The 26,734-nt window shown below is 45.9% G+C and overlaps 1 protein-coding gene across 4 annotated transcripts in view; it reads left to right on the forward strand.

Annotated features, from left to right (window-relative positions):
- Positions 1-23,525, forward strand: part of DAPK1 (death associated protein kinase 1) — a 223,757-nt gene extending 200,232 nt beyond the window's left edge. For all 4 annotated transcript variants that reach the window (XM_049897030.1, XM_049897031.1, XM_049897033.1 and 1 more), the window contains exons 21-26: positions 6,422-6,610; positions 8,172-8,369; positions 9,829-9,967; positions 11,392-11,512; positions 15,754-15,942; positions 21,124-23,525. In XM_049897030.1, the coding sequence (XP_049752987.1) occupies positions 6,422-6,610; positions 8,172-8,369; positions 9,829-9,967; positions 11,392-11,512; positions 15,754-15,942; positions 21,124-22,356 (2,069 nt within the window). In that variant the 3' untranslated portion in view covers positions 22,357-23,525. The remainder of the gene's footprint in view (positions 1-6,421; positions 6,611-8,171; positions 8,370-9,828; positions 9,968-11,391; positions 11,513-15,753; positions 15,943-21,123) is intronic.
- Positions 23,526-26,734: the final 3,209 nt, after the last annotated feature.

Raw genomic sequence — 26,734 nt, forward strand, 5'->3', positions numbered from 1 at the left:
GGGTGACCTTGAAAACATTATGCTGAGTGAACTAAGTCAGTCACAAAAGGACAGATACTGTATGATCCTACCTACGTGATGTATCTAGAAGGGCCAGTAGTACAGGGACCAAAGTTTATTAGCGGTTACCGGGGACTGAAGGGAGTGGGGGGTATTGCTTAAACGGTACTGAGTTTCTGTTTGGGGTGATGAGAAGCTTTTGGAAATGGACAATGGTGATGGTTACACAACACGGTGAATATCATTAATGCCATTAAATTACACACTTAGAAATGGTAAAATGGCAAACTTTCTTGTTTTGTATCGATATATTTTTATCATTACATAAATTACCACAATGAAATCTCAGAGGAAAAGAGTATCAGTAAAAAACCTGGTTTCACTAGGAAGCACCATTTCTGCTCATCTCCAAGTCCCTTAAACCTGTTACCCATTGCCATCGAGTCAGTCCCGACCCATGGTGACCCTGTAGGACAGAGGAGAACTGCCCCATAGGGTTTCCAAGAACCAGCTGGTGAATTTGAACTGCCGACCTTTTGGTTAGCAGCCTCTTAACCATTGTGCCACCAGGGCTCCTTAGTGGTTTTGCGAGTCTCTATCCTTTCACATGGACCCTTGCTGGGCAGGAGGCCCTGCTGTCTTCCCCGACCTTCTATAGGCAAGATTATCCGGGTTTACCACAGGGGGCTGTCAGGATTCATTCCCAGAACTGCAGTGGTGCCTTTCCTACCCCAGGGCAGAAATGGCCACAGTGAGCAAGAGAAAACCATCTTGGGGGTTATTTCTTCCAGACCCCCTTTAAGTGAGGGCATTAACTTTGAGAAGAATAGAGATAGAGATCTTCAGAGGTTTTCTTAAGTATTGTTAATGTAGCTCTGTGCTCAGATTCATTTTCTGCATGCTTACAAAGGCATCATATCTGTTTCCTGAGTGGTGTGTGTGTGTGTATGGTGTGTGGGGGTGTGTGTGTATGTGTGGTGTGGTGTGGGTGTGTGTGTGCGTGTGTGTGGTATGTGGGCAATGCGTATGTATGGTATGTACGTATGTGTGGTGTGTGTGTGTGTGTGGTTCATTACCCATTTGCACCACCCAGAGACTTTGGAAAAGCAAAGCCAGGCTCAAACTTAAGGCACCAGCCGGCTTTGGCCTTGACCTCGTGTGCGGCAGGGGGAATGGATGGAGCAGCTGTTGCTTTCCTAAAGCCCGCAGGAAAGGCCTTCCCAGAGTGTGCCCTCCAGGGAAGGGGGCTTTGGTTCCGGAAACAGGAGCATCTCACGGTGGCCCTGCAAGTCCCTGGAAAACCATGCTCCAGTATCTCCCAGGCCAAGGCTTCTGATACTCTGTGACCGCTCCTAGGATTGTCAGTCCTTCTTCCTTTCCATGGGAGAGATGCTCACGTGGGACATCTAGAGCAGGAAGTTTGCCGTTAGAAATTTGACCCTCTACAATTCATGTTCTCTTGGGGAAAAAAAAGCCTAGAGGCTGAATACAGAGTTATCAGCCAGGAGACAGGACTGTGTCTCTCATGGCCTCTCCTACTCATAGCACGTATCACCTGCTTCCCAGCATCCTTTCACACACACCATTTATTGGGCTATCAAAGCAGGGCTGGGGGTAGGTGGGGTGCATCATTCCTGTTTGACAAAGACTCTGCGCCCCAAGGTGTGAAGTGACTTGTCCGAGAACGAGAAGATAACTCCTGTCTACTGAGAGAACACTGGAGGATCTGGGGCTCGTGCACTGGCCTGACAGCCGCAGATCCCCACAGGTGACTCATGTCTGCACACTGGCAGTGAAGCCACCTCCAGTGGACCTGGAACAGCTCGATGGGTGTACGGCCAGCCATATGTCACTTGGGCTTGAGGCCACTGGATGTTGTAGCTGTTGCGTTATGGTTCACAGCAGGAAGGAAACTATCCAGTGCCACTGAGGAACAGGTGTTCAGGAACAGCACTTGAAGAGGTAGTTGTCTGTTCCCACCAGAGAGAACCACACAGGAGGAAGAATCTTCCCACCATGGGGCCGAAGTGGGCTGTCCGTCAGGGTCTGCCACTTTTTACCACGAGGGGGCAGTAGTTGGCAAACAAGTTTTTCTTCTGTAATTTCAGTGTTTCCTTATGAAATTATTACTTTAATTATACTCTCTGCAAACCCCGTTCTTACATTTTTTATTCTCCCGACGAAAGCTACCACTGAGGTACAGGGATGACGTCATTTACCAAATATTGTCTGTTTGTGTCAAGAAGCAAGGATTGCTCCTGACAGATGGTCATCCCAACAGTTAGGTTTCGTGGTACAGAGAAATGGGAAAATACATTTCTTGGAAACCCCATAGCTTCTATTTTTAATTTTATTGCGGTAAAATGCATATAACAAAAAATTGCCATTTTAACTATCTTCAGATGTACAATTCAGTGACATTATTTATTTTCACCATGTGGCACAACCATCACCAGTATCCATTTCCAGAGGTTTTTCATGACCCACCACAGAAACTCAGTACCCCTTCAGGAGTAGCTCCCAGTCCCTCCCTCCCTCCAGTGTCTTGGAACCACTAATCTTTTGTCTCTAGGTATTTGCCTATTCTAGATATTTCATGTAAGTGGGATCAGACGATACTTGTCCTTCTGTGTCTGGCTTATTTCACTCAGCATAATGTTTTCAGGGTTCACCCATGTCATAGCATTTATGAGGACTTCATTTTTCTTCATGGCTGAGTAATATTCCATTGTATGTATATACCACATTTTGTGTATCCATGCATGTGTTGGTGGACGCGGGTTGTTTCCACCTTTTGACTAGTGTGAATCTCATAGCCTTTGTCAGACTTGGATTAATAATCTGCAAAGAAATTCAGTGAAGTGTTGACCACGTTGATGCTGAGGGTTGTCATTTTACTTTCTTCTTTGCATTTCCATGTTTGCCAAGTTTTCTACTTTTATAATAAAAATACACACACACAGAGATATGCCGATCTATGACTCATAGTGACCCCTTTTGACAAAGTAGAACTGCCCCATAGCATTTTCTAGGCTGTAATCTTTTTTTTTTTTTGTAATTTTTATTGTACTTTAAGTGAAAGTTTACAAATCAAGTCAGTCTCTCATACAAAAATTTATATACACCTTGCTATATACTCCTAATTTCTCTCCCCCTAATGAGACAGCACACTCCTTCCCTCCACTCTCTATTTTCATGTCCATTTGGCCAGCTTCTGACCCCCCTGCCTTCTCATCTCCCCTCCAGACAGGAGATGCCAACATAGTCTCATGTGTCTACTTGATCCAAGAAGCTCATTCTTCACCAGTATCATTTTCTATCCCATTGTCCAGTCCAATCCCTGTCTGAAGAGTTGGCTTTGGGAATGGTTCCTGTCTTGGGCTAACAGAAGGCCTGGGGACCGTGAGCACCACGGTCCTTCTAGTCTCAGTCAGACCATTAAGTCTGGTCTTTTTACGAGAATTTGGGGTTAGGCTGTAATCTTCATGGGAGCAGATCACCAGGTCTTTTCTCCCATGGAGGCCCTGAGTGGGTTCAAACCACTAACCTTACGACTAGTAGCCATGTGCCACCAAAGCTCCTTTATATATATGTATGTATGTATATTTCAGAATAACTCTTCTCCAACTCATTGACCTTTCTCCTTTCCTTTTACCTACACCTGCCTTGTATGCCAGGTTTCTACTCCTTGTCCCCTCGCTTGGGTATTTCCCATTATCCATGGCCCCAGTCTTAAATCTTTGATCTTTGAATAAGAGATTACCTTTGTGTTGGGACAACCAATTTAAAAAGTCAAATTGCGCAGGCGAAGTGGTCATGTTTTTACTACCCTGCAATGTCTGTCACCATTAATTGTGGACCAAAGGTACTACGGGGTGCAGTCAACTAATTGGACACCTCCCCTACATTCATTCATTCACCAAGTGCCTACTGGGCACCAACCACGGGGGGGTCTTTCGGTTTCCCAGTACAACTGTAACACAGATACCACACGGGGGTGGCTTTAAGAACAGAAATGTATGTTTCATAGTTCAAGAGGCTAAAAGTCCTAATCCAAGGCATGGCTCTTGGTGGAGATTCTTCCTTGTCTAGTTCAGCCTCTAGTAGCTGCGGCAATTCTTAAAGATGTGTCTGTCTCCATCATCTGCCTTCCTTGTCTCCTTGTGTATGTCGGTGTCTACCCGCTCTTTTTATAACTCAGAAGTGATTAGATTTAGAGCCCATGCTACTCAGGTGTGATCTAATTAACATAAAAAAGAAAACTCTTATTTCCAAACACAATTACTTGGACAGGTCCAGAGGTTAAGATTGCAATACTTTTTTTTGGGGGGGGGCGCGAGGGGAGACACACAATTTAATCTGTAAAAACAGGCCAAGCCCTGAGTCATCAGGCTGAACAAGACAGACTGGTCTCTGCACTCACAAAGCCAATGCCATGCTGAGTAAGTACAGGCTCTAGTCCTGTAATGCAGAGACCCAAACTGGACTGCCCAGCCAGCAACTTCACGAGTGCCACCATTGTGATTTACGTATTTTCTGTATATGGAATCACCTTTTTTGTTTACTAAAATACGTCGACTTAAAAACGTAGCTGTTCAAAATCATTACTATAAATGGAAAACTGGTACCACTCGCCGTAAGGAAGTGCATTCAGCAGGAATATAATTAAAACCTAGCTATATGCTGTTGCCCACTCTCTCTTTATTAAAGGGAAGGATTAGCAAGTATTGAAGAGATGCTAAAGACTTAATGCCACAAATTGAGACTTGCTGCTGGAGCAGTCAAAAGGCCTTTGAGGGAATTTTAAAAAGGAATGACTTTCTTTTTGTGAGACTCAGCGTTATTTCATGCCCTGCCCTCCTCCTCTCAAATCATTTTGCAGCCCACCCATAGCCATCTCGAGCACAGGAGTGAGACTCTTCTGTACCAGTCGAGTCCTGGCTGGAGAATTCCCTTAGGAGGCCTTTAGGAAAGAACGGTTCATAGAGTCATGGGCATAGTTCATGGGAACACGTCAGATATGGGTATGTGCCCAGAGACTAGCAACAGGGGGGAGCCATTACCTCCTGTCTTAGCTTCCTAGTACTGCTGTAACAAACAGCTCCACAAGTGGGTGGCTTTAAAGAACAGGACTTTAGTTTCTCATAATTCTGAAGGCTAAACGTCCAAATCAGGGTCTTGGCTTGCTAATTCCTTCTCTGTCCTTTCTCCTGGTTTCTGGTATTTTCCGGCAATCCTTGGTGTTCCTTTGCTTGTAGACGGGTTGTCACATGGTGTCTCTCTCCCCATGTGTGTATCTGTGTCTCTTCTGCTCTTTTTATAAAACACCTCTGAGAACCGACTGGGTTTCGGAGCCACCCAACACTGGTATGACATCACTGATGCAGTAAAAGAAAACCTCGACCTCTGAACAAGGTCACATTCACAGGAACAGGTGTTAGGACCTTTTGGGGGGACACAGTTCATTCCATAGCACCTTCCCTAGAGCTGAAAGGACAAGAGGAGGAAATGGCACAACTGAGAAAGCACCTGGGAGGAGGCCTGGGGAGAAGCTAATCAGAGGGAGCCAGAGTCATCTTATTGTTAGCTGCCGTCAACTCATGGCGACCTTATGCACAACAGAACGAAACACTGCCCAGTCCTGCATTATTGTCATAACCATTAGCATGTTCAAGTCCATCATTGTGGCTACTGTGCTGATCCATCTCACCGAGGGCCTCCCTTGCCCTCGTTGCCCCTCTGCTTCACCAAACATGTTGTGCTCCTCTAGGGATTGATCCCTCCTGATGGCGTGTCCAGACAAGCAAGTCAGACAATATTCTGTTGTGATCCATAAGGTTTTTAATTGGCTAATGTTTTGGAAGTCAATCACCAGGCCTTTCTTCCTAGTCTGTTTTAAGCTCTGCTGAAACCTGTCCACCATGGGCCACCCTGCTGGTATTTGAAATACTAGTGGCATATCTTCCAGCAACACGCAAGCCTCCACAGTGTAACAAACTGACAGACGGGTGGTAGAAAGTCATAGACGCAAGTACTGCCAGAGAAGCAGGAAATGAGCGGGGAAGAAATACCCTGACCTTTTTCTCCTCCCACCCTCTCCAGTGCCTCTCATTGGCTAACCCCAACCAGAAACCAAATGACAAGGAAGCCTGGGAGACAGAGCCCATAGAGTCAGCCTCTCGGGACATAGAGCAGGGCAGAGGAGGGTTATGGGAAGGTGGAGGATCACATCCATACACCATGGCGCACAGAACACATGAGGGGCCCATCCACATCCAGCTTGAACTACACATTTGAGGTGGAGGTGGAAGGCATTCCAGAAGACGAAAACCTCATGGGCAGAGGCTGGGCAGGGTGGAGTGGGGCGCAGCACGCACAGTGCCCTATATGAGGTGTAACTTCCGTCCTTCCTGGCCTGCAGTCTCCGTGAGCACCAACAACCTGTACCCCGGCTGTGAGAATGTGAGTGTGAGGAGTCGCAGCATGATGTTCGAGCCGGGGCTCACCAAAGGGATGCTGGAGGTGTTCGTGGCCCCGCCGCCCCACCCGCACTGCTCTGCCGATGACCAGGCCACCAAGGCCATTGACATCCAGAACGCCTATTTGAACGGTACGCATGCATATAGGCATATGTGTGTGTGTGTGTGTGTGTGTGTGTGTGCACGCACATGCACCCTAACGGTGGGCCATCCATGCCGAAGGGGGAGGGCCTCAGGTTTCCCTTTCCACAGGGCTGTGAGTCACTCCACAAAGGGAACCGGTCCCTGATGGTGTCTGTCACTTCCATGCAAAGGATGGAAGACCGCCCAGTGCAGACCAATACTGGGAGTGGCCTGGGACTTAAGTGTGGCCAGCTCATACAAGTAAAACTAGGCACCGTGGTCTCCCCACCAGTGAAAAACATCCTCTTACCATCAAGTCGACTCTGACTCGTGGTGATCCCCCTTGTGCCAGGTAGAGCTGTGCTCCATAGAGTTTTCATTGGCTACCTTTTGGATGTAGATCACCAGGCCTTTCTTCCAAGGTGCCTCTGGGTGGACTTGAACCTCCAGCCTTTCAGTTAGCAGCCAAATGCATTAGCCAATCACCCAGGGACTATTGCCGTTAATTCCAACTCATAATGACCCTATAGGACAGGGTAGAACAGCCTCACAGGGCTTCCAAGGAGCAGCTGGTGGATTCGAACTGCTAACCTTTTGGCTCACCATAGTTCTTAGCCACTGCACCACCAAATATAGATAGGGATGTAATAATAGAGATACTTTGGAAAATAGATAAGCGGATCAAGTAGCTTTATAGATACATGGATGCTCTAGCAAATTTGAGGGATGGTAAGTCAGGCGTGACATGGGGATAAAGAGTCAGGGAGGCCGTGAGTACCCAGGTGTATTACACTCACAGGTCCCAGAGACAGGGAGGCACAGCACACCATGACACAGGGCCACCCAGAGGGTGCAGCCAGGGATGAGGTGACAACAAGGTGACATTGTATGAGAGGGTTTTTATGTATAGCAAGCAGAGTGGGGTTAGCTAGGTTTCCCAGGCTTCCTGGGAATTGGGCATTTTGACTAAGTCTGCAGGCTCCAGGGCATAGAGGCTGTCCTAGTTGTCGGGTACCTGTCCCAGGGTGATTAGGACAGTTCATGGTGGTCCAGGAGTGTGAGAGCCTGATAAGGGGAGTGGTCGGAGAGTAGACTTAATCAGCTGCTCAAGACGGGGAACGCTGTCCCCCAGCCAAGGCCTCAGAACTGTGCCAAGACAGCATTTTGAGAAGTTACATCGCAACAGACAAAAAAGACATGGATATGGAAATAGGCTTAGAGATACAAGTCCCTGGGTGGTGCAAATCGTTTGCACTCAGCTGCTAACTGAAACAGGGGTTTGAACCCCGCCAGCAGTGCCACAGAAAAAGGCCTGGCAATCTGCTCCCATAGAGATTACAGCCAAGAAAACACTATGGAGCTCAGTTCTACCCTGTAACGCATGGGGTCGCCATGAGTTGGAATTGGCTTGATGGCAACAGGTAGCAGTAGGGTGGGTATACAGCTGAATGTTATATGTTATAGGTGTCACTGTCCCTGCATGTAACCCCTAGAGTGCCAAGGAAAATTCTGATTGGAATTTGGTGGTGGTGCCCCATGTTAGTAATCTGTACGTTTCTTTCTCGGTAGGAGTCGGTGATTTCAGTGTGTGGGAGTTCTCTGGAAATCCTGTGTATTTCTGCTGTTACGATTATTTTGCTGCCAACGATCCCACCTCAGTCCATATCATCGTTTTCAGTCTAGAAGAACCCTATGAGATCCAGCTGAACCAAGTGATTTTCTGGCTGAGTTTCCTGAAGTCTCTTGTTCCCGTTGAAGAGCCCATAGGTGAGTCAAACAGCCCATAGGGCGTGAAGGGGGTGTCCTGCCTGGCTCGGACCCTAGGGCTTGTGGCCAACCGCTGCAGCTACCTGTCTCTGTTCCTCCACCCTACTAGATTTACCGCTCTCACAGACTTCCTGAGGGTCGGCTGTTCATTTATTTCACAATCCCTTATTCCTGCATCTAAGGCCCGATTGTGAGCAATCCCTTTGTAGTAATTTCTCTCTTTCTTTCTAAGCCTTAGAGCCGTGGTCATTTTTGTTGGGTGCAAGTGGAATACTTCCTTTAGTAACTACTACATCTTTACCTGAGGGCAGGCAGTGGTGGTTGAGTGGTAGAATTTTCGCCTTCCAGGCAGGAGACCCAAGTTCGATTCCCAGCTGAGGCACCTCATGCGCGGTCACCACCCATCTGTCTCTGAGGGCTTGCGTCTTGCTCTGATGCTGAACAAGTTTCGGTGCAGCTTCCAGATGAAGACGGACCAGGTAGAAAGGTCTGGCAATCTCGTCCCAAAAATCAGCCAGTGAAAACCCTATGGATCACAAGAATCTGATCCACAGCAGGTCACAGAGACGGTGCAGGACCAGGCAACGTTTTGTTCCATTCTGCACGGGGCCACCATGAGTCAGGGGCTGACTCACTGGCAGCAAACACACACACACACCTCTTTACTTAAAGGGTGCGTGATTAATTAATAATGAAAAATAAATTCTCCTTCATCCTGCAGTTCCATCAAGAGGAGAAGAAAAGCAGATGTTTGGAGAAATGACTGTATTGACTAAATTATTTTACCTTTATTCTTAGAGGATAGACTAACATGGAATAAATTTCTTTTGGCCTTTTCATACAACTAAAGAAGCAGCCTTGCAGGATGAAATATGATGCTCGGCAGTCAAATTTTCTAGCAGAGGATGTAGCTAATAAAATACACTGGGCTTAGTCCTCAGCCGTGTACTGCCATCTGCCTCTGTCTTTTTCCTCCTTTCTGCCTTTTTTAAACGCTCCTGTAAATGCAAGACTCTCTTTGTGGCTTGCGGGTAGCTCCTCTTCTGAGCCATTTCCAAGGCATTGCTGCATTCAGGGCTGTCTTTGGTCTGGTGAAGGGTATCCATCTTGTCAGTGGCTACATTTTCTCTCACCTGGCAGGCAGGCAGGACTATTTGGATAAGATCTGGGAGAAGCTACCGTTTGTTCTGTGGTCTGGTTTTAGTCCACTTCTGAGCAACCTTCCTTGAAGCTCAGCCTTCAGAGCTTTAGTTTCAAATGGCAGCGACTTAGGAATGGGCTTTTCCTATTAGCGGGGCAAGGGCCCAAGCTGCACACAGCACCCTCTGTCTGCAGGCAGGCTGTACATCCACGTGGGGAGGCCACGTGAGCATGAGGCCAAGGTGGCCCGCCTCAGCCTGGGAACAGTCAGCCAGGTAGGGGGCCCACCTCCTGAACTGGTGCTCTCCCTGCCCTCAAGCCTTTGGTGGTAAGCTGAAGAACCCCCTCCGAGTCGTCCTGGTGGCCACCCACGCCGACATCATGAACGTCCCTCGTCCAGCTGGAGGCGAGTTTGGTTATGACAAAGACACATCGTTGCTGAAAGAGATCAGGAACAGGTAAGGGGTGGCTGTGGGCCTTCAGGCCCGGGAGGGAGTGTCGTGGGTGTGAATAGTACAACAGCAAGTCATATGAACCAGAGAAAAGAGTTAAAGGTCACTCTTCCTCTCTTGACTATTTTATTCTGTTTTTTTTTTTATTTTTATAAAAGTGATGAATTCACATAATAAAAATCAAATGGAGGTGAAGGGCACGTGGTAAAAGCAGCCGCCCTCTGACCTCTTTCCCCACCTCTCAGTGCTACTGCCCAGAGGAACTTGCTCTGTTTCGGCTTTTGGTTCACGTGTTGATTATCGCCATAACGGTTATCAGTATTTCTCAGTGTTAAGGTACAACCTGTTAGTAGCTTCTGAAACTCACTTAGGGGTCACAGCCAACCCTTTTTAAACTGGAATGAATGGAAGGAGATGAGGTGGAGAGGAATGGAGTAGAGTAGCTTAGAGTCAGAAATAGCAGAGTGCATTTCATGTCAAGTGTTAGTTTGTGAAACTTTTGTTTTTGGCACAAGCACCGGTGTGCACAGGGTCACCATGTAAATATACACACACAACATCCTTTTGACAGTCTATCAGAAGTCCCAAGGCTGCAGCTGTACATAATATGGTAGCCTCTCAAATTCTTGATTTATCAGCTTTAGGCACTTATGTATTGTTTTCCTAATATGGAAAATGGGGTTCTTTATTAATATTTTTAAATCTGTGGTATGTCTTGAAATTCATACCTCCATTCTTAGTCCACAGAGTCCCTGGGTGGCACAAACGGTTAAGGGCTCATCCACCCAGAGGGTTTCGGAAGACAGGTCTGGTGATCTGCTTCTGAAAACTCACAGCCTTAAAAACCCTGTGGAGCAGTTCAACCCTGCATATATGGGGTTGCCATGAGTCAGAACTGGTTCGATGGCAACTAACAACAACAAGCCATATACATTCTACTTTGTTATATTGCAGAGCCCTGGTGGTGCAGTGGTTAAGAACCAGTTGCCAACCAAAAGGTCGGCAGTTCAAATCCATCAGCAGCTCTTTGGAAACTCTGTGGGACCATTGTATTCTGTCCTGTAGGGTCATTGTGAGCTGGAATCAACTCAATGGCAACAGGTTTATTCTTAGGCCATTGACATTCAGCAGCATCTCTTCTCCTGACTTGTAGCGTGAGAGCATTAGGCCTCACTCTCCCTGCATCACAGAAGCTGAAGTCTTCCCACCCCATGTTTCTGCTGCTTTGTGGAAACTGAGGCACCCATTTGTACGACTCAGAGCGTGCACCGATGTTCCCAAGCCTCCACTCTCGGTTCACAGTGCAGAGTCCCCTGTACGCAGGGCCACCACAGCATCCTTTGCCTCCTTTTGGGCCTGTAGGAACCAGTCTCCCTCATGGAAGTGCCTGGTGAAAACCACTGCTGATACAGCCACTGCTCTTCCCATAGGTTTGGGAACGACCTTCACATTTCAAATAAGCTGTTTGTTCTGGATGCTGGGGCTTCCGGGTCTAAGGATATGAAGGTACTTCGAAATCACCTGCAAGAAATACGGAGCCAGATCGTTTCTGTAAGTACAGTCTGGGGAGGACTTGAACCCAACCTTTGCCACAACCATTGAGTGACCCAAGGGGTTGGACCTCTTCGGGTTTCCCTCTTGTTTGGCCGAGGTCTTAGTTACCTAGTGCTGCACCATATGACAGATACCACAAGTGGATGGCTTTAAGGAACAGAAATTTATTAGGGTTCAGGAGGCTAGAAGTCCTAATAAGGGCATGGCTCTAGACGGAGTCCTTTCTTGTCTATTTCAGCTCCTAGTAGCTGCCAGCAACCCTTGGCAGTTCCTGGGCTTGTGTCTGCTCTCTTTTTAGAACTCAGAAGTGATTAGGTTTAGGACTCACCCTACCCTGGTATGGCCTCATTAACATAACAAAAGAAACCCCTATTTCCAAACACAGTCTTATTTACAGGTACAGGGATTAGGATTTCAGCACGTATTTTGGGAGAGGGGACACAATTCAATCCATAACAGTCCGAGTTTTGGGGGAACAGCTTTATAGTAGGCCTCAGTATGAGTTGGCTGCATGAGCGTTTGTGTAATCTCTTGCCCTGGGATGAGGAAGGCAGAGCAGAGGAGGAAGAGGCCAGTACATGAAGGAGATGTTATAGGCAACAACACACAGCTTCAGATTTGATGACATTCTCATCGTTTTGTTTGTTTAAAATTTGTTTTTAGTTCTGAAAACAATGCAAAAGGGATTTAGCATCAGATATTTAGAAAATGCAGAACAGAAAAATCCCCCTTCAGTCAAATAACATGTGAACAAATGGAATGAGACTGCTCTTAGATGGCAAGATATTATGAAATGTTTTCATTCTCCCAAAGTTACATAAATTTCATATAATTCTAGTTAGCATCCTAGCTGGATTGAGGGGATTGGGTTTTTTATAGGAAAAATGTTGATGGAAGAATAAATAATACATATTTTAAAGGCTCTGTAGTTGATAGAATTAAATAAGTGGAACAGAAGAGAGTGTAAGCATAAATCACACTGCCTATAGAAATATAATATAGAACAAAGATGTTATTTTAGTTTAATGGTGAAAGTGTATTTATTTAATAAATAACCCTGGCACAACTGTATTTGCCTGGAAGAAAATAAGGTTGAACCCCCTACTTTATTACAGAGCACAGAAATAAATTCTAGGTGGATTAAAGACTTTAAGTGTAAAAGCAAAGAAAATAAATGCCTTGAATAGAAATTTAGGATGATGTATTTTAAGAATAATAAAACCTTGGGACTGAGGCAACCTTTGGACCAAGATAGGAAATCCCAGAAGTTTCCAAAGACAATGTAGACGTATGTGACTAAATAAAAATTCAAGGCTTTTTTTCTGGGGGTGGGGAGGGGAGGCAAACAAAAATCATTTTAAAAAAGACAAAAGATGAAGTAGACTGAGAAAAATATTCTTGGTGCATTTGATAGATGAAAGGTCTGGGCTACTATTCAAAAAGCTCTTCGAAGTTGGTAAGAAAAAGACAAACATGCTGTCATGGATTGAATTGTGTCCTCCAAAAATATGTGTCAACTTAGCTGGGCCATGAGTCCCAGTATTGTGTGATTGTCCACCATTTTATGTGATTTCCCTATGTGTTGTAAATTCTATAACTATGATGAAATGAGATGGATTAGTGACAGTTATAGTGATGAATTATACAAGATTAGATAGTGTTTTAAGCCAATCTCTTTGAGATATAAAAGCGAGAAGTGAGCAGAGAGACGGGGGACCTCATACCACCAAGAAAGCAGTGCCGGGAGCAGAGCACGCCCTTTGGACCTGAGGTTCCTGTGCTCCCAGACCAAGGGAAGACTGATGACAAGGACTTTCCTCCAGACAGAGAGAAGAAAGCCTTCCCCTGGAGCCTGTGCCCTGAATTTGGACTCGTGGCCTATTAGACTGTGAGAGAATAAACCTCTCTTTGTTAAAGCCATCCACTTGTGGTATTTCTGTTACAGCACAACTAGGTGACTGCCAACTGCAAAATGCTAGGACGCTCATAGGAATGTTCGTTTTGCCCATACCTGAGTTAACCCGGGGCGGGTTGGCGCCTCCCTCTCCCGCCCAGCGATGCTGCCTCATGTTAAGTCCACCCCTTCCATACTGCTTGGCTGATAGTAAAACAACACACTTGAAACCCCAGGCTCCTAGTCCTAGACATGCCTGCGGAATTTTCAGGAAGCCCTCTCCTCTCATGAAAGCCTGGCCGTTCACATCAGATGCCCTTGCCCTCTGCAGAGTATCCTACTCTGGCATAGTCAGGGACCAAGAGTGGTCTGCTGTGGTCTCAGAGAAATATGTTCACAGTTGCTCTTGGGCCATGGCTCTTGGAACAGTAAGGGCCCCAGGCGCCCTCCACCAGTTATGGATTATAGCCTGTGGTCTGTAGGCTGTAGGGGGAGTTCCCAGCAGTTCAAATGGTTAATATACTCAGCTGCTAACTGAAAGGTTGGAGGCTCAAGTTCACCCAGAAGCACCTCAGAAGAAAGGCCTGGCAATCTCCTGCTAAAAAACCAGCCACTGAAAGCCCTGTGGGGTCACCATGAGTCAGAGTCAACTGGATGGCAACTGATTTGTTTGGGCAGTAGGGGGTCGTTGGAGATTTTTGAGCTGGGGCACAGCATGATCTGCTTCAGCCCCCACCCCCAACGCTCCTGAAATCAGGCAGGTGGAACCCACCAGCTAAACTGCCTGCATCCCTGGGAATATTGTTATTTAAATAGGGGGTGGCATACAGCTGATGGCAAAAAATACTTCGAGAGAGGACTACATAATGAGCTACGCAGTGCAGTATATGGTTTGTGTGGTCTTTAGTTGGGAAGCTGTGTTGCTGACATGAGTCTATAACAGAGACTGAGCCACTGAACCAATTTAAAAGATTAAGAACTCATTTCAAGCCAGTTACCAAGACTTGGTCTACAGTCATTTGAAATAATGGTTCAACAACCGTCCCCATGAATACCTAATTTACTGGTAAAAACGCTAATAATACAGAAAACGACTCTGTTCCTCTCTTTGCTCGTAAAGTGGCGTTGCCTGACTGAATCGGTCACTGTGAGTGAGTGAGTAAAGTGTTAGAGTTGGTGAACATTCGCTGGTGCAGTGAGTTCGAGGGAATTCAGGACTGATGAAGGAAAAAGAGAAGACTACGAGACAACAGCGTTGCACAGCAAGCCTTTTATTGGGGTGACACACCGACAGCTGCATACGGGGGGTGATCCCCACAGCAGAGGTCTTCAGAGGCCATCAGTGTAGACACCTACCTGAAGAGAAAAAAAAAATAAAAAATTATTTTTAGAGAAGAGGCATGAAAACCCCAGGGAAGAGGAGAAGGGCTGGAGCTCACGTGGGGCATCTCTGGGTCAGAGAGCTCCGAAGGCAGCAGCACCTTAGGGTCCTTGTAACTATAGCGTTTTATCTCATCTGTGGCTAGCAGGGGTTGGGTGCGGTTTCACGAGGTATATAAAGCCAGCCATTTCTAAGTGACTAAAAGTCTGCTTATGTGGGCCATTTTTTAAATAATTAAATGTGTACAAATTTGAGTTTGGCACTGGCAGACTTCTTTGGGCCAGTGGGCCTCAGCGTGCTATGAAGAAGTAAACAACTGGGGCCATTACACGGAGGCCATTTTTGCTTCATTTATATATTTATTGCCTCATTGGGTTGAGAGACTGAATTGACTGTTCCAGAAATATTATTGTGAAGACTTGCCATCCATTTAACATGAGCAGTAGAAATGAAAAGACTCCACAGAAATTCATATTTGAGAAGTAGATTCTACTTAAGCTCGGCTCTCCCAAAAATAACTGCCCCAGTAAAACCAAAACCAGTAGCTATCGAGTCAGTTCGAACTCATGGCGACCCCTTGTATGTAAGAGCAGAATTGGGCTCCATAGGGTTTTCAGTGGCTGATTTTCTGGAGTAGATTGCCAGGCCTTTCTTCCTAGCGTGCCTTAGTCCGGATGCTCCGCTGAAACCTGTTCAGCATCACACAAGCCTGCACTGACAGATGGGTCGTGGCTGCGTGTGAGGTGCGTTGGCTGGGAATCAAACTCGGGTCTCCCACGTGGAAGGTGAGAATTCTCTAAACCTCCTGAACCACCGCTACCCCTGGCAGCTGAGTATGCAGCCAAAAAAGTAGTACCTCATTCAGAGCCTTACATGCCACTGCACGTACGTGAACGGCAGGATTTCTGTCACGTCCCCCTCAGAGCATCGCGGCTGTCAGTTAACCTGTCCGTCCTGCTTCAGGTCTGCCCTCCGATGACCCACCTGTGTGAGAAGATCATCTCGACGCTGCCTTCCTGGAGGAAACTCGGTGGGCCCAACCAGCTGATGTCACTGCAGCAGTTCATGTACGATGTGCAGGACCAGCTGAACCCCCTGGCCAGCGAGGAGGACCTCAGGCACATGGCCCAGCAGCTCCATAGCATCGGCGAGGTAACAGCCTGGGAGAGGCCCCTGGGTCTCATTACTGTGTCCCATTTCCGGAGTCTTGATGGAGGAAATTGCCCAACTACTCATAGTATTTTTAAATATATGACTAGTTCCTGGGTAGTGCAAACGGTAACATGCTCGGCTGCTAACCGAAAGGTTGGAGACTCAGGGCCACCCAGAGATGTGTCAGAGAAAAGCCTGGTGATCTACTCCTGGAAAGTCAGTCATTGAAAACTCTATGAAGCACAGTCCTACTCTGACACACATGGGGTCTCCATGAGTCGGAATCAACTCAAGGCAAGTGGTTTGATTTTTTTCCAAGTGATTTCTGAACTGCAGCTGTCTGCTCTCCTGCTTCACGTGAGGAGTTGCTTTGCTTGTTTTCCAGATTCTGTTAGTTAGGGAGAATAATTCCCCCACCCCTGTACTGGGGGACGTGGTCTCTCTTCACAGCCCCTTGGTCACCTGGTACTTTCCTGCTGTTACCAACAGCCATGGCTCAGTCTGGCTGCTCTGCATGGGATGTTACCCACTCCAGCCCGACAGTGAGGAAGGGCAGTGAGGTGTCCTCAGGGAGACACTGCCTGGAGAAACTAAGACAGAGGACTATTGCACAGACACTGTTGTTGTTAGGTGCCAGGGAGTCAGTTCCGACCCATAGCGACCCTATGTACAACAGAACAAAACAGTGCCCAGTCCTGTGCCATCCTCACAATCCTTGCTATGTTTGAGCCCGTCATTGTAGCCACTGTGTCACTCCATCTTGTTGAGGATCTTCCTCTTTTTCAATGATTCCTACTTTACCAAGCATGATGTCCTTCTCCAGGGACTGGTCCCTCCTGATAATAACATCCAAAGTACATGAGATGAAGTCTCGCCATCCTTGCGTCTAAGGAGCATTCTGGCTCTACTTCTTCCAAGATGGTTTTGTTCATTCTTCTGGCAGTCCATGGTATATTTAATATTCTTCGCCAACAGCATAATTCAAAGGCATCAGTTCTTCTTTGGTGTTCTATATACACCATATTATGTGTATTATGATACACTACCAACCAAAACCAACCCATTGCCGTCAAATCGATTCCAACTCATAGCGACCGTATAGGACAGAGTAGAACTCCCCAGTAGAGTTTCCAAGGAGTGCCTGGCAGATGTGAACTGTCAACCTCTTGGTTAGCAGCCATAGCACTTAACCACTACAACGCCAGGGTTTCCTATAATCATAATTCAAGATACACGTTTAAAAGTCCCCAGCAAGCTTGCCAGAAGTGACAAGGTACTGGGAGTCTTAGCTCTTGGCTGTGTTACATTCAGCACTGGGGCGAGTTTTGGAAACCTTGTTATAACTACATCACATACCCATCCCCAAAAGGATCGCAGTTTTCCCAGTCCTCCTTCAAGTGAAATCAGAAGGTGTAAGCTAGTCTGGGCAAGAAGACAGGTTCTGAGAATATGGAACACCAGGAGCTTGCCTCTCTAGTCCTGGGTGCCACATCTGCCCTACAGCTAATTTTGTGGATCATATATGCTTGAAGTGAAAACTGAGTCCAGGAGCCACTGCCTCCAGCAATGGTTTTGATGGTCTTTAAACTCCCAGCTAAACTGCTGACTAATCTACTGGCCCGTCCAGCAGTACTTTAAAGGGGCTGAGTCCAAGGGAAAAGACAAGTAAAATACCAAAGCTCAGACCTTATGATGCTACTAACCAGTTGCCATCAAGTCAGTCCTGGCTTCTGGTGACCCCGTGTGTGTCAGAGTAGAACTGTGCTTCGTAGACTTTTCAATGACTGATCTTTCAGAAGCAGATCGCCAGGTCTTTGTTCGGAGACACCTCTGGGTGGACTCAAACCTCCAACATTTCAGCTACCAGCCGAGCCCGTTAACCCTTTGCACCACCGAGACTCTCCTATACAGGAAATAGTTCCCTAAAGCCCAAGAAACGTTGCTTTCTATCCAGAGAAAACTTAATCCTGTCCGCATGCATTTATTTGAGGGTTGGTTATCTGAGTCAGTGGTTGGCAAACTTTTTCTGTAAAAGATCAACTAGTAAACATTTTCAGCTTTGCAGGCTGTGTGGTATCTGTCAGAACTACTCAGCTCTACCATTGTGTCTCACAGTTAGTCATTGACAATACATAAATTAATGAGCCATATAGTCTCTGTCAGAACGGCTCAGCTCTGCCATTGTAGCTCAGAGTTAGCCACTGATGATACATAAACGAATGAGCAAGGCTATGTTCCAATAAAACTTTATTTATGGACATTGAAATTTCAGTTTCATACAGTTTTCTCATGTCACAAATATTATTTTCTTTTGATTCTTTTTGCAACCATTTAAGGATGTAAAAACCTCTCTAAGCTCAAGGGCCATACAAAGGTAAGCAGCAGCTGGATTTGGGCCTCAGGTTGTAGTTTGGCAACACCTGATCTAACCAGACCCCATGCTGTCCCTGGAGTCCCTGGATGGTGCAGTTAACGTGCTCGGCTGCTAACCGAAAGGATGAGGTTCGACTCCACCCAGAGGTGCCTTGGAGGAAAGACCTGGCGATCTGCTTCCAAAAGATCAGCCTTTGAAAACCCTGTGGAGCACAGTTCTACTCTGACACACATGGGGTGGGGTTGCCAGGAGTCGGAATCGACTCAGTGGCGACTGGCTTATGCTCCTCCTCGCCCCCATTCACACTAAATTTTTGACCTTTTCAATTCTTGGTAACTAAAGAATTTAGCCCTCAACAAAAGGCAGTTAAAGAATTCATAGATAAAGAAAGTTCACTTTGTGCCAAGACGTAGAGGAGAACTTAGAGGAAGTAGATAGAGCTGGTGGTCAGCTTAAATCCGTTTTAAGTAGGTTAAATTCTCAAAGATCTGCCTGGCCATTAGTACCATAGATCACTGATATCCCTCAACTGCTGTTGGGGTCATTTCAAAGACCATTCATTATCATTTCATTCCTGCCTCTCTTTTTTTGATGTTTTGAAATGATGAAGCAGGACATGGAAATCACGAGGTAACTTTTTTCCCCAGGTTTGAAAATTTATATAAAAGACCGGGATTGATACCAGTTCATGAGATGAAGTCCTTGAAATTTAGCTTCAAATGTTAACATCTTATATAACCAGATAAGACTTATGGAAACCTGGAAATTAACACTGACACAATACTATTAGCTATTCTACATATCTTATTCCAGTTCCACCTATTGTCTCTCCAATATCTTTTTTCTGGTCTAGGATCCCACACTATGTTTAGTTACTGTGTCTCCTCAGTCTTACTTTGTCTTTTGCGACCTTTCGGAGATAGCAGTGTTTGGGACTGGATTACAGATGGTGGTTCACCAAATAGCAAGAACCAAATAAACGTGGGCTCTACTGTTATTAGTCGTTGTTGAGTTTATTCCAACTCATGGCGATACCACGTGTGCACACTAGAACTGCTCCACAGAGTTTTCAAGACTCTGACCTTTTGGAAGCAGATCACCCTCAGACCTCTCTTCCGAGGCACATCTGGGTGGGTTTGAACTGACAACCTTTCACCTAGCAGTCAAGTGCTTAACAGTTTGCACCGGTCAGGGACTCCAATATTGGTTCTACTTTCTAGGAATTTTCAGTAAGGCACAGTTCGAACAGAACCGTATATCGAGGGCACCTTAAAGGTTTAAGCCAGACTATGACTGCACAGATAATCCTATTACCAACAGGTGAAAGGTCCAAGCCTGTGAGGGAGGGAAGGGTCCACCCTGCATGGTCATTGCTCATGGAACCATGTCACAGCAGGGTGAAAAATTACTTCTTCTGGGTTTTATTTTTATTTGTTTTTTTTTTTGGCACTTTATTTCTTCTAGACTTTTTTTAAGGAAATAAACCTGACAGATGAAGCTAAAATCCCCTTTGACTATCACCTCTGGCCCCATCCCCCTTTCCTTCCTCTGTGGGGCCAGCTACAATCATTATACAGACCTTTTATACTTATAATAATAAAGCTTTCTGATGAGGAGCCCTGGTGGCACAGTGGTTAAACACTCAGCTGCTAACTGAAAGGTTGGCCATTCTAACCCACCAGCCACTCTGCAGGAGAAAAGACCTGGCGATCTGCTTCCATAAACATTACAGCCTAGGAAACCCAATGGGGCAGTTCTACCTTGGCATAGTGGGTCACTGTGAGTCAGAATCGACTTGATGGCACAACACAACAACTGTTGTGCCGTGTTACTTTTAAAAATTTCAAGCTTTCAGAAAAGTTGTAAGAATGGTACAGTCTTCAAAAACTGTACACCTAAGCTCACCAACTGTTTACATTTTGCTACATTTGCTTTATCCCTCTCTTCTCTTATTTTTCAGACATCATGGCATTTCACCCCTAAATAATTTACCTTGTATCTCCCAAGAGGAAAAGCGTTCTCCCACGTAACCACAATATAATAAATGACCACATTCGGGGAACATACCATTGATATAATACTATTATTTGACATCTATACACGCACGTGCTTGCCAGCTGTCCCAATAATGAGTCATGTCCTTTATCACTGTTTTTATTTATGTTTATTATTTGGGATTCGGAATCCAATCAAAAACCATATTTTGCATTTTACTGTTATGTCTCTTTAGTCTCCTTTAATCTAAAAGCTTCCCAGCCTTTTTTTTCCCCAACTTTTTATTCTGAAAGTTTTCAAACATGCAGAAAAGCTAAAAGACCAGAACAATGAGCACTCGTATACCTACCTCCTATGTTTAACCATTGTTCCATTCTGCCATGTTTTCTTTATCTGGCTCTATTTATTTCTGAACCATTTGAAGGTAAGTTGCACATATCATGACCCTTCACTCCTAAATACTTCCTGAAACATCTCCTAAGAACATAACCCAGTGTTATTGTCACACCTGCAGAAATTAACAGCCATGCCCTAAGATCATCTAGTGTCCAGTTCAAATGCCTGTAATTGTCTCACCAACTTTTTTTCTTTTGTGTTACTTTTATCTATATTTACTTATTTCATCTCTTTTGAAGAGTCAAGGGTAGTTTTTCAGATCTTTCGTATGACGTCCTCAAGCTGGTGTTTTTGGATTCAGTATTTGATTGTTGAAATTCATCCATTTGAATGACCCTGGCTCATTCCTTATGGTAACTGCTTTGAGTGACCCATTTATGTTCCTGTGTGTGGCCCCCTCTTGTCCCCTCTGGCAGATCAACATCATGCAGAGTGAAACAGTCCAGGATGTACTGCTCCTGGACCCCCGCTGGCTGTGCACCACAGTCCTGGGGAAGCTGCTGTCCGTTGAGACCCCCCGGGCCCTGCACCACTACCGTGGCCGCTACACCGTGGAGGACATTCAGCGCCTGGTTCCCGACAGCGACGTGGAGGAGCTGCTTCAGATCCTGGATGCCATGGACATCTGCGCCCGGGACCTGAGCAGTGGCACCATGGTGGATATCCCCGCCCTGATCAAGACGGACAACCTGCATCGCTCCTGGACGGACGAGGAGGACGAGGTGATGGTCTACGGAGGCGTGCGTGTTGTCCCCGTGGAGCACCTCACCCCCTTCCCCTGCGGCATCTTTCACAAGGTCCAGGTCAACCTGTGCCGGTGGATCCACCAGCAGAGCGCCGAGGGGGACGCGGACATCCGTCTGTGGGTGAACGGCTGCAAGATTGCCAACCGCGGGGCTGAGCTGCTGGTGCTTCTGGTCAACCACGGCCAGGGCATCGAGGTCCAGGTCCGCGGTCTGGAGACGGAAAAGATCAAGTGCTGCCTCCTACTGGACTCAGTGTGCAGCACCATCGAGAACGTCATGGCCACCACGCTGCCGGGGCTACTGACTGTGAAGCATTACCTGAGCCCGCAGCAGCTGAGGGAGCACCACGAGCCTGTCATGATCTACCAGCCGCGGGACTTCTTCCGGGCACAGACCCTGAAGGAGGCCTCACTGACGAACACCATGGGGGGTTACAAGGAGAGCTTCAGTAGCATCATGTGCTTTGGGTGTCATGACGTCTACTCACAGGCCAGCCTCGGGATGGACATCCACGCTTCAGATCTGAACCTCCTGACCCGGCGGAAACTGAGTCGCCTACTGGACCCACCCGATCCCATGGGGAAGGACTGGTGCCTTCTCGCCATGAACTTGGGCCTCCCGGACCTCGTGGCAAAGTACAACACCAACAATGGGTCTTCCAAGGACTTCCTTCCAAGCCCAGTCCATGCCCTGCTCCGGGAGTGGACCACCTACCCTGAGAGCACGGTCGGCATCCTCATGTCTAAACTAAGGGAGCTAGGTCGCCGGGACGCTGCCGACTTTTTACTGAAGGCGTCCTCTGTGTTCAAAATAAACCTCGATGTCAATGGCCAGGAGGCCTATGCCTCAAGTTGCAACAGTGGCACATCATATAATTCCATTAGTTCAGTGGTGTCCCGGTGAGGGCAGCCTTTCCCTTGGGTCTCCTTGGACTGCACAGCAAAGGGGCTACAGCCCGCCTTGCCCGTGGGAGCCTCTGGGTGCATTCCTTCCTCTGCTCACCTGCTGAAGGACCAACCCCTTCCTCCCTTTTCACCTGTTCTCTGCCACTACCTCCCTTCCTCACACATTCCGTTGTATGTGAATGGTCTTTGTAATACACAGGCAGACCGACTCTCTTTACTTGGGCCATTTGAAAAGCTAGTGTACCTCCTTTCAGTGTTTCGGACTCCAGATCTCGTCCTCCAGCACCTTGCTTCTTACTGATCATTTTAATGGGATTCCTAACTTTTTAATGAGATTTTTTTTAACTCTATTCTATTGATTGTCCTTTTAAAGAAAAAAAAAAGCGCACATTGATCCAAAATGTGTCTTTCTTATACTCCTTTTCTCTGTGATACCATCTCCTGCGCTTCTCTCTTTTATATTTGTACGGAAGACTCCCGGGTCTGGAATCCCACTGTACGGTTTATAAACAGACATCATGTGAGTGCCTTTTGCAGAAGAGGGTGTGTTTGAAATCATCTGGGGCAGCCGGGCGCTGTCGCGAAGGAAACCTACCTCTCTGTCCCTTGCTGCATGCGGATCATCCCCTGAGGTGCTTCACCCCAAGTTTTTTTCTGGCATTCTTTGTGTTTCCTTTGGCAAGGAAAGGGGAGAAAGGAATATTCCTTCAGGTTGATGTCATGGCCAGTGTTGTTGCTCTAGGACATTTCTGCATTTGCTTCTGTTTAAATGTCAATATGACCGTCCCCATGAAACCTACAAACTGTCACACTTCATCATTCCCTCTCATCTCAGGTAGAAGGTTGACACAGTTGTAGGGTGACGGAGACCTGTGTAAGAAACCAGAAGACCCCCGACTCAACATGTGTCGCAGTCTGTTGTCATTTGTGCATAGCAGCTGGGTTTCCACATTTAGATCCTGGTTTGACAACTTCCTGTACTTGAAGTTTAAAAACAGAAAATAAAGGAAGCAAGTTTTCTTGCAGTGATTTTAAATCATGATAGAGTTTTACATTGATGTGAGAGAACATGTCCTGATTTTTTTGTCTTGAGAAGCATGTAATTTTAATATTATATCATAAGTGTATATATATATATATGCAGTATGTATATACATATATATTAATACTGGTATTTTTACTTAATCTTTAAGATGTAGTAAAGAGTTAAGTTTTGTTTTTTCCTTTTTTTTTAATAAATAAACTGTTGCTTGTTGCATTAGTTTGTCTTTAATTAAAAAAAAAATTATTTTTCTTTCTGTAGTTTTCACAGCCATCATTCCATATGACAGGACAAACCAATCTGAAATCCAGAAAGTCTCTAACGTTATGCTCCCAGGGTTTGAAAATAATATATTTGAGTGTTTAATTATTGCCAAATTTGGGAGTGGTATGGGCAGTGTTAAGATAGATCCCAACCAATTTGCACATTTTCCTAACTTTACAGAAAAGAGGCCTGCCCTGTGGAATTTAATTTTAAAATTAACTAAAGAAATGTTAAAGTTTATTGTGTATAACCTCATTTACCTTATTGCAAGACAGTCATGGCAAGGCACACAGATAAGACCACAAGACATCCAATTAGGACTGGAGAATCATGACAATATAAGATTAGCCAAATGGTTAGAGTCCAAATCTTTAGACTTCAGGCTTTTACCTGTAATGAGTGGTCATATAAGAAGACTTGACCTTGCTTTGTGCTTGGTGGAGTTCCCTTGTAGCTGGGTTCCAAGTATGGCAGCAGCAGGCAGAGTCTCCTACTGCCTTCTCTCAGTGAGTGGTCTCAAGTCCATGGTTTATATGTGATTTTCTCACCTTGGCCCTACACAATAAGGTCCAGATGATGTAATGTCTTACAAAGACTAGTGTGTTACACTTTTTCTCTGATCTAAGAGATTAGGTGTACGTAGCACCTTTTCTTTAAGGTTAGAGATTAAGGGATTTGTTTGTCTTAATATCTCAAGACCGCTTTACAGAGATCTAAATATATGTTACACTTTATCACTATACGCTCGTGCATGGCTATCTTAGAGAAGTTGCTTACTGCATACCTCACATAATTTTATGTTTCTATTCCTAAATTCAGAAATTTTCTAACGTCATGTTGTGACTTACACATACGTGGTTTGAGAGCATTACAGAAACCACATGTAACACAGCACCTTCCAGTCTCCTTGAGTGATCAATAAAAAAAAAAAGCACACAAATTGAGTCATTTAATCTCAGCAATGGAGGGACTTAAAAAGCTTTCTGTTGTGAAACAAAGGTAAAGAGAACGGTACCAGGAGCAAGAGAAAACCTGCAAAAGATACACATTTCCCTGCCAATCCTTAAATATAAACTATACTTGCCCCAGACCATGAACTAGAAACTCTAGATCTGACTACATGGCAGCTGTAAGTGACAAAAGTAGAACACAGAGCCTGTATTTAGCGTAATCTCAAGGTGGCTTTTAAAAAATGGGCATTAAAAAAAAAGACTAGAAGGAAAAATATTTAAAAGGTAACAATGATTTTCTCTATGATGGTGGAAATCAAGTTTATTTTTATTTTGCCCAGTTGTCCACAATAACGGAGCCCTGGTGGTACAGTGGTTAAAGCGCTCAGATACTAACCAAAAGGTCAGCGGTTGAAACCCACCAGCTGCTCCATGGGAAAAGATATGTCCGTCTGCTTCCATAAAGATTTACAGCCTTGGAAACCCTATGAGACATTTCTACTCTGTCCTGTAGGGTCACGGTGAGTTAGAATGGACTCAACAGCAGTGGGCAGTGGTTTTTGGTTTGGGGTCCACAATAAACATATGCTGTTATATTTCGAAAGAGAATATTAATAAAGTAAAACTAAAAACTACACAAAATATGCCTAGAAGAGATGATACTGAAATTTAAATTGTGGTTGCCTTGGAGTAAGTGCGATTTCCTGGCTGATGCAAACGGTTAAGCTCTCAGCTGCTAACCGAAAGGTTGGAGGGTTCGAGTCCATCCAGAGGTGCTTTGGAAGAAAGGCCTGGAGATCTACTTCTGAAAAATCAGCCACTGAAAACCCTATGGAGCACAGTTCTACACTGACACACGTGGTCTCCGTGAGTCAGAACTGACTGGACAGCAACTGGTGGGGTTTTTTTTTTTTTGGTCTTTTCAGAATAAATGAAACTTAGATTTCTTGTCTCAACTCCTCACTGTTGGACTCATTCCCCCTGCTTCAGAAGAGTGCTTCATATGACAGGGAACTTGTCACCAGGTGGCTAAAAACCAGAGGCAAGGTGCTTCCAGAGGAGGCTCTGATTGAATAGTCTGGGTCATGTAACCATCCCTGTAAAGAGCCTGGCTGGCCCAACTGTTATGTGTTCAGCTGCTGACTGAAAGGTTGATGGCTTGAACCCACCAGCTGCTCTGCAGGAGAAAAGACCTGGTGATCTGCTCCCAAAAAGATTCCAGACACACCAAACTCATTGCCTTCGAGTTGATTCCAACTCATAGCAACCCTGTAGGAGAGAGTAGGATTTCCAAGGAGTGGCTGGTGGATCTGAACTGCTGACCTTTTGGTTAGCAGCCGAGCTCTTAACCACTGTGCCACCAGGGTCCCAACCACAGGAAACCCTGTGGAGCAGTTCTACTTTGTCCTATAGGGTCCCTATGAGTCGGAACCCACTCAAAGGCACACAACAGCAACAACTAGCCGTGCCTGTGCCCTGTGATAGGGCACTATGACTGTCCTGGCCTCCTTGGCCCTGGCTCAGTGTTATTTGACCCACAAGGCTGCGTGCAGCAGGGAGGAGTAGTTCTCCCAAAGTGTGCTCTGTTCCCAGAAAAGGGGGAGAAGAATGCAGGGCAGACAAAGGCAAAGCACTGCAAGTCTCTTTATACCAGCAAGACCTAGGAAAGTCACCTGTCCATATGGCTATTGAGCCACCATGGCCCGGAGCTGCTAACAAAAAGGTTGGAGGTTCAAGTCTACCCAGCGACACTTTGGAAGAAAACCAGCCAGTGAAAACCAACCCAACAGAATGCAGTTCTACTCTGACACACGGGGTTGTCAAGAGTCAGAATCGACACAAACTTTTTTTTTTTTTGGCTCCTAAAATGTTGAAGCCATTCCTAGGAATCATTACATCCCAACCTTCAAGAGTTTAAGGATCCCCTGAGGTCACAGCCCCTTCCTGGGAAGCAAGGTGGAGGGCATTCCAGCGGGGAGCGCAGTTTGGGATTACTGGTGTCAGGCTGAAACTGCCCAGCAAAGTGCCACCATGAGTAGCAGCTCCACTACCAATGAGAGGGACGAAATCAGGCCATAGCTTACCTCTGTGGCCATAAGTGAAAATTGAAGTGTGAAATT

The sequence above is a fragment of the Elephas maximus genome, chromosome 9 (genome assembly GCF_024166365.1).
Source record: "Elephas maximus indicus isolate mEleMax1 chromosome 9, mEleMax1 primary haplotype, whole genome shotgun sequence".
Classification (NCBI taxonomy): domain Eukaryota; kingdom Metazoa; phylum Chordata; class Mammalia; order Proboscidea; family Elephantidae; genus Elephas; species Elephas maximus.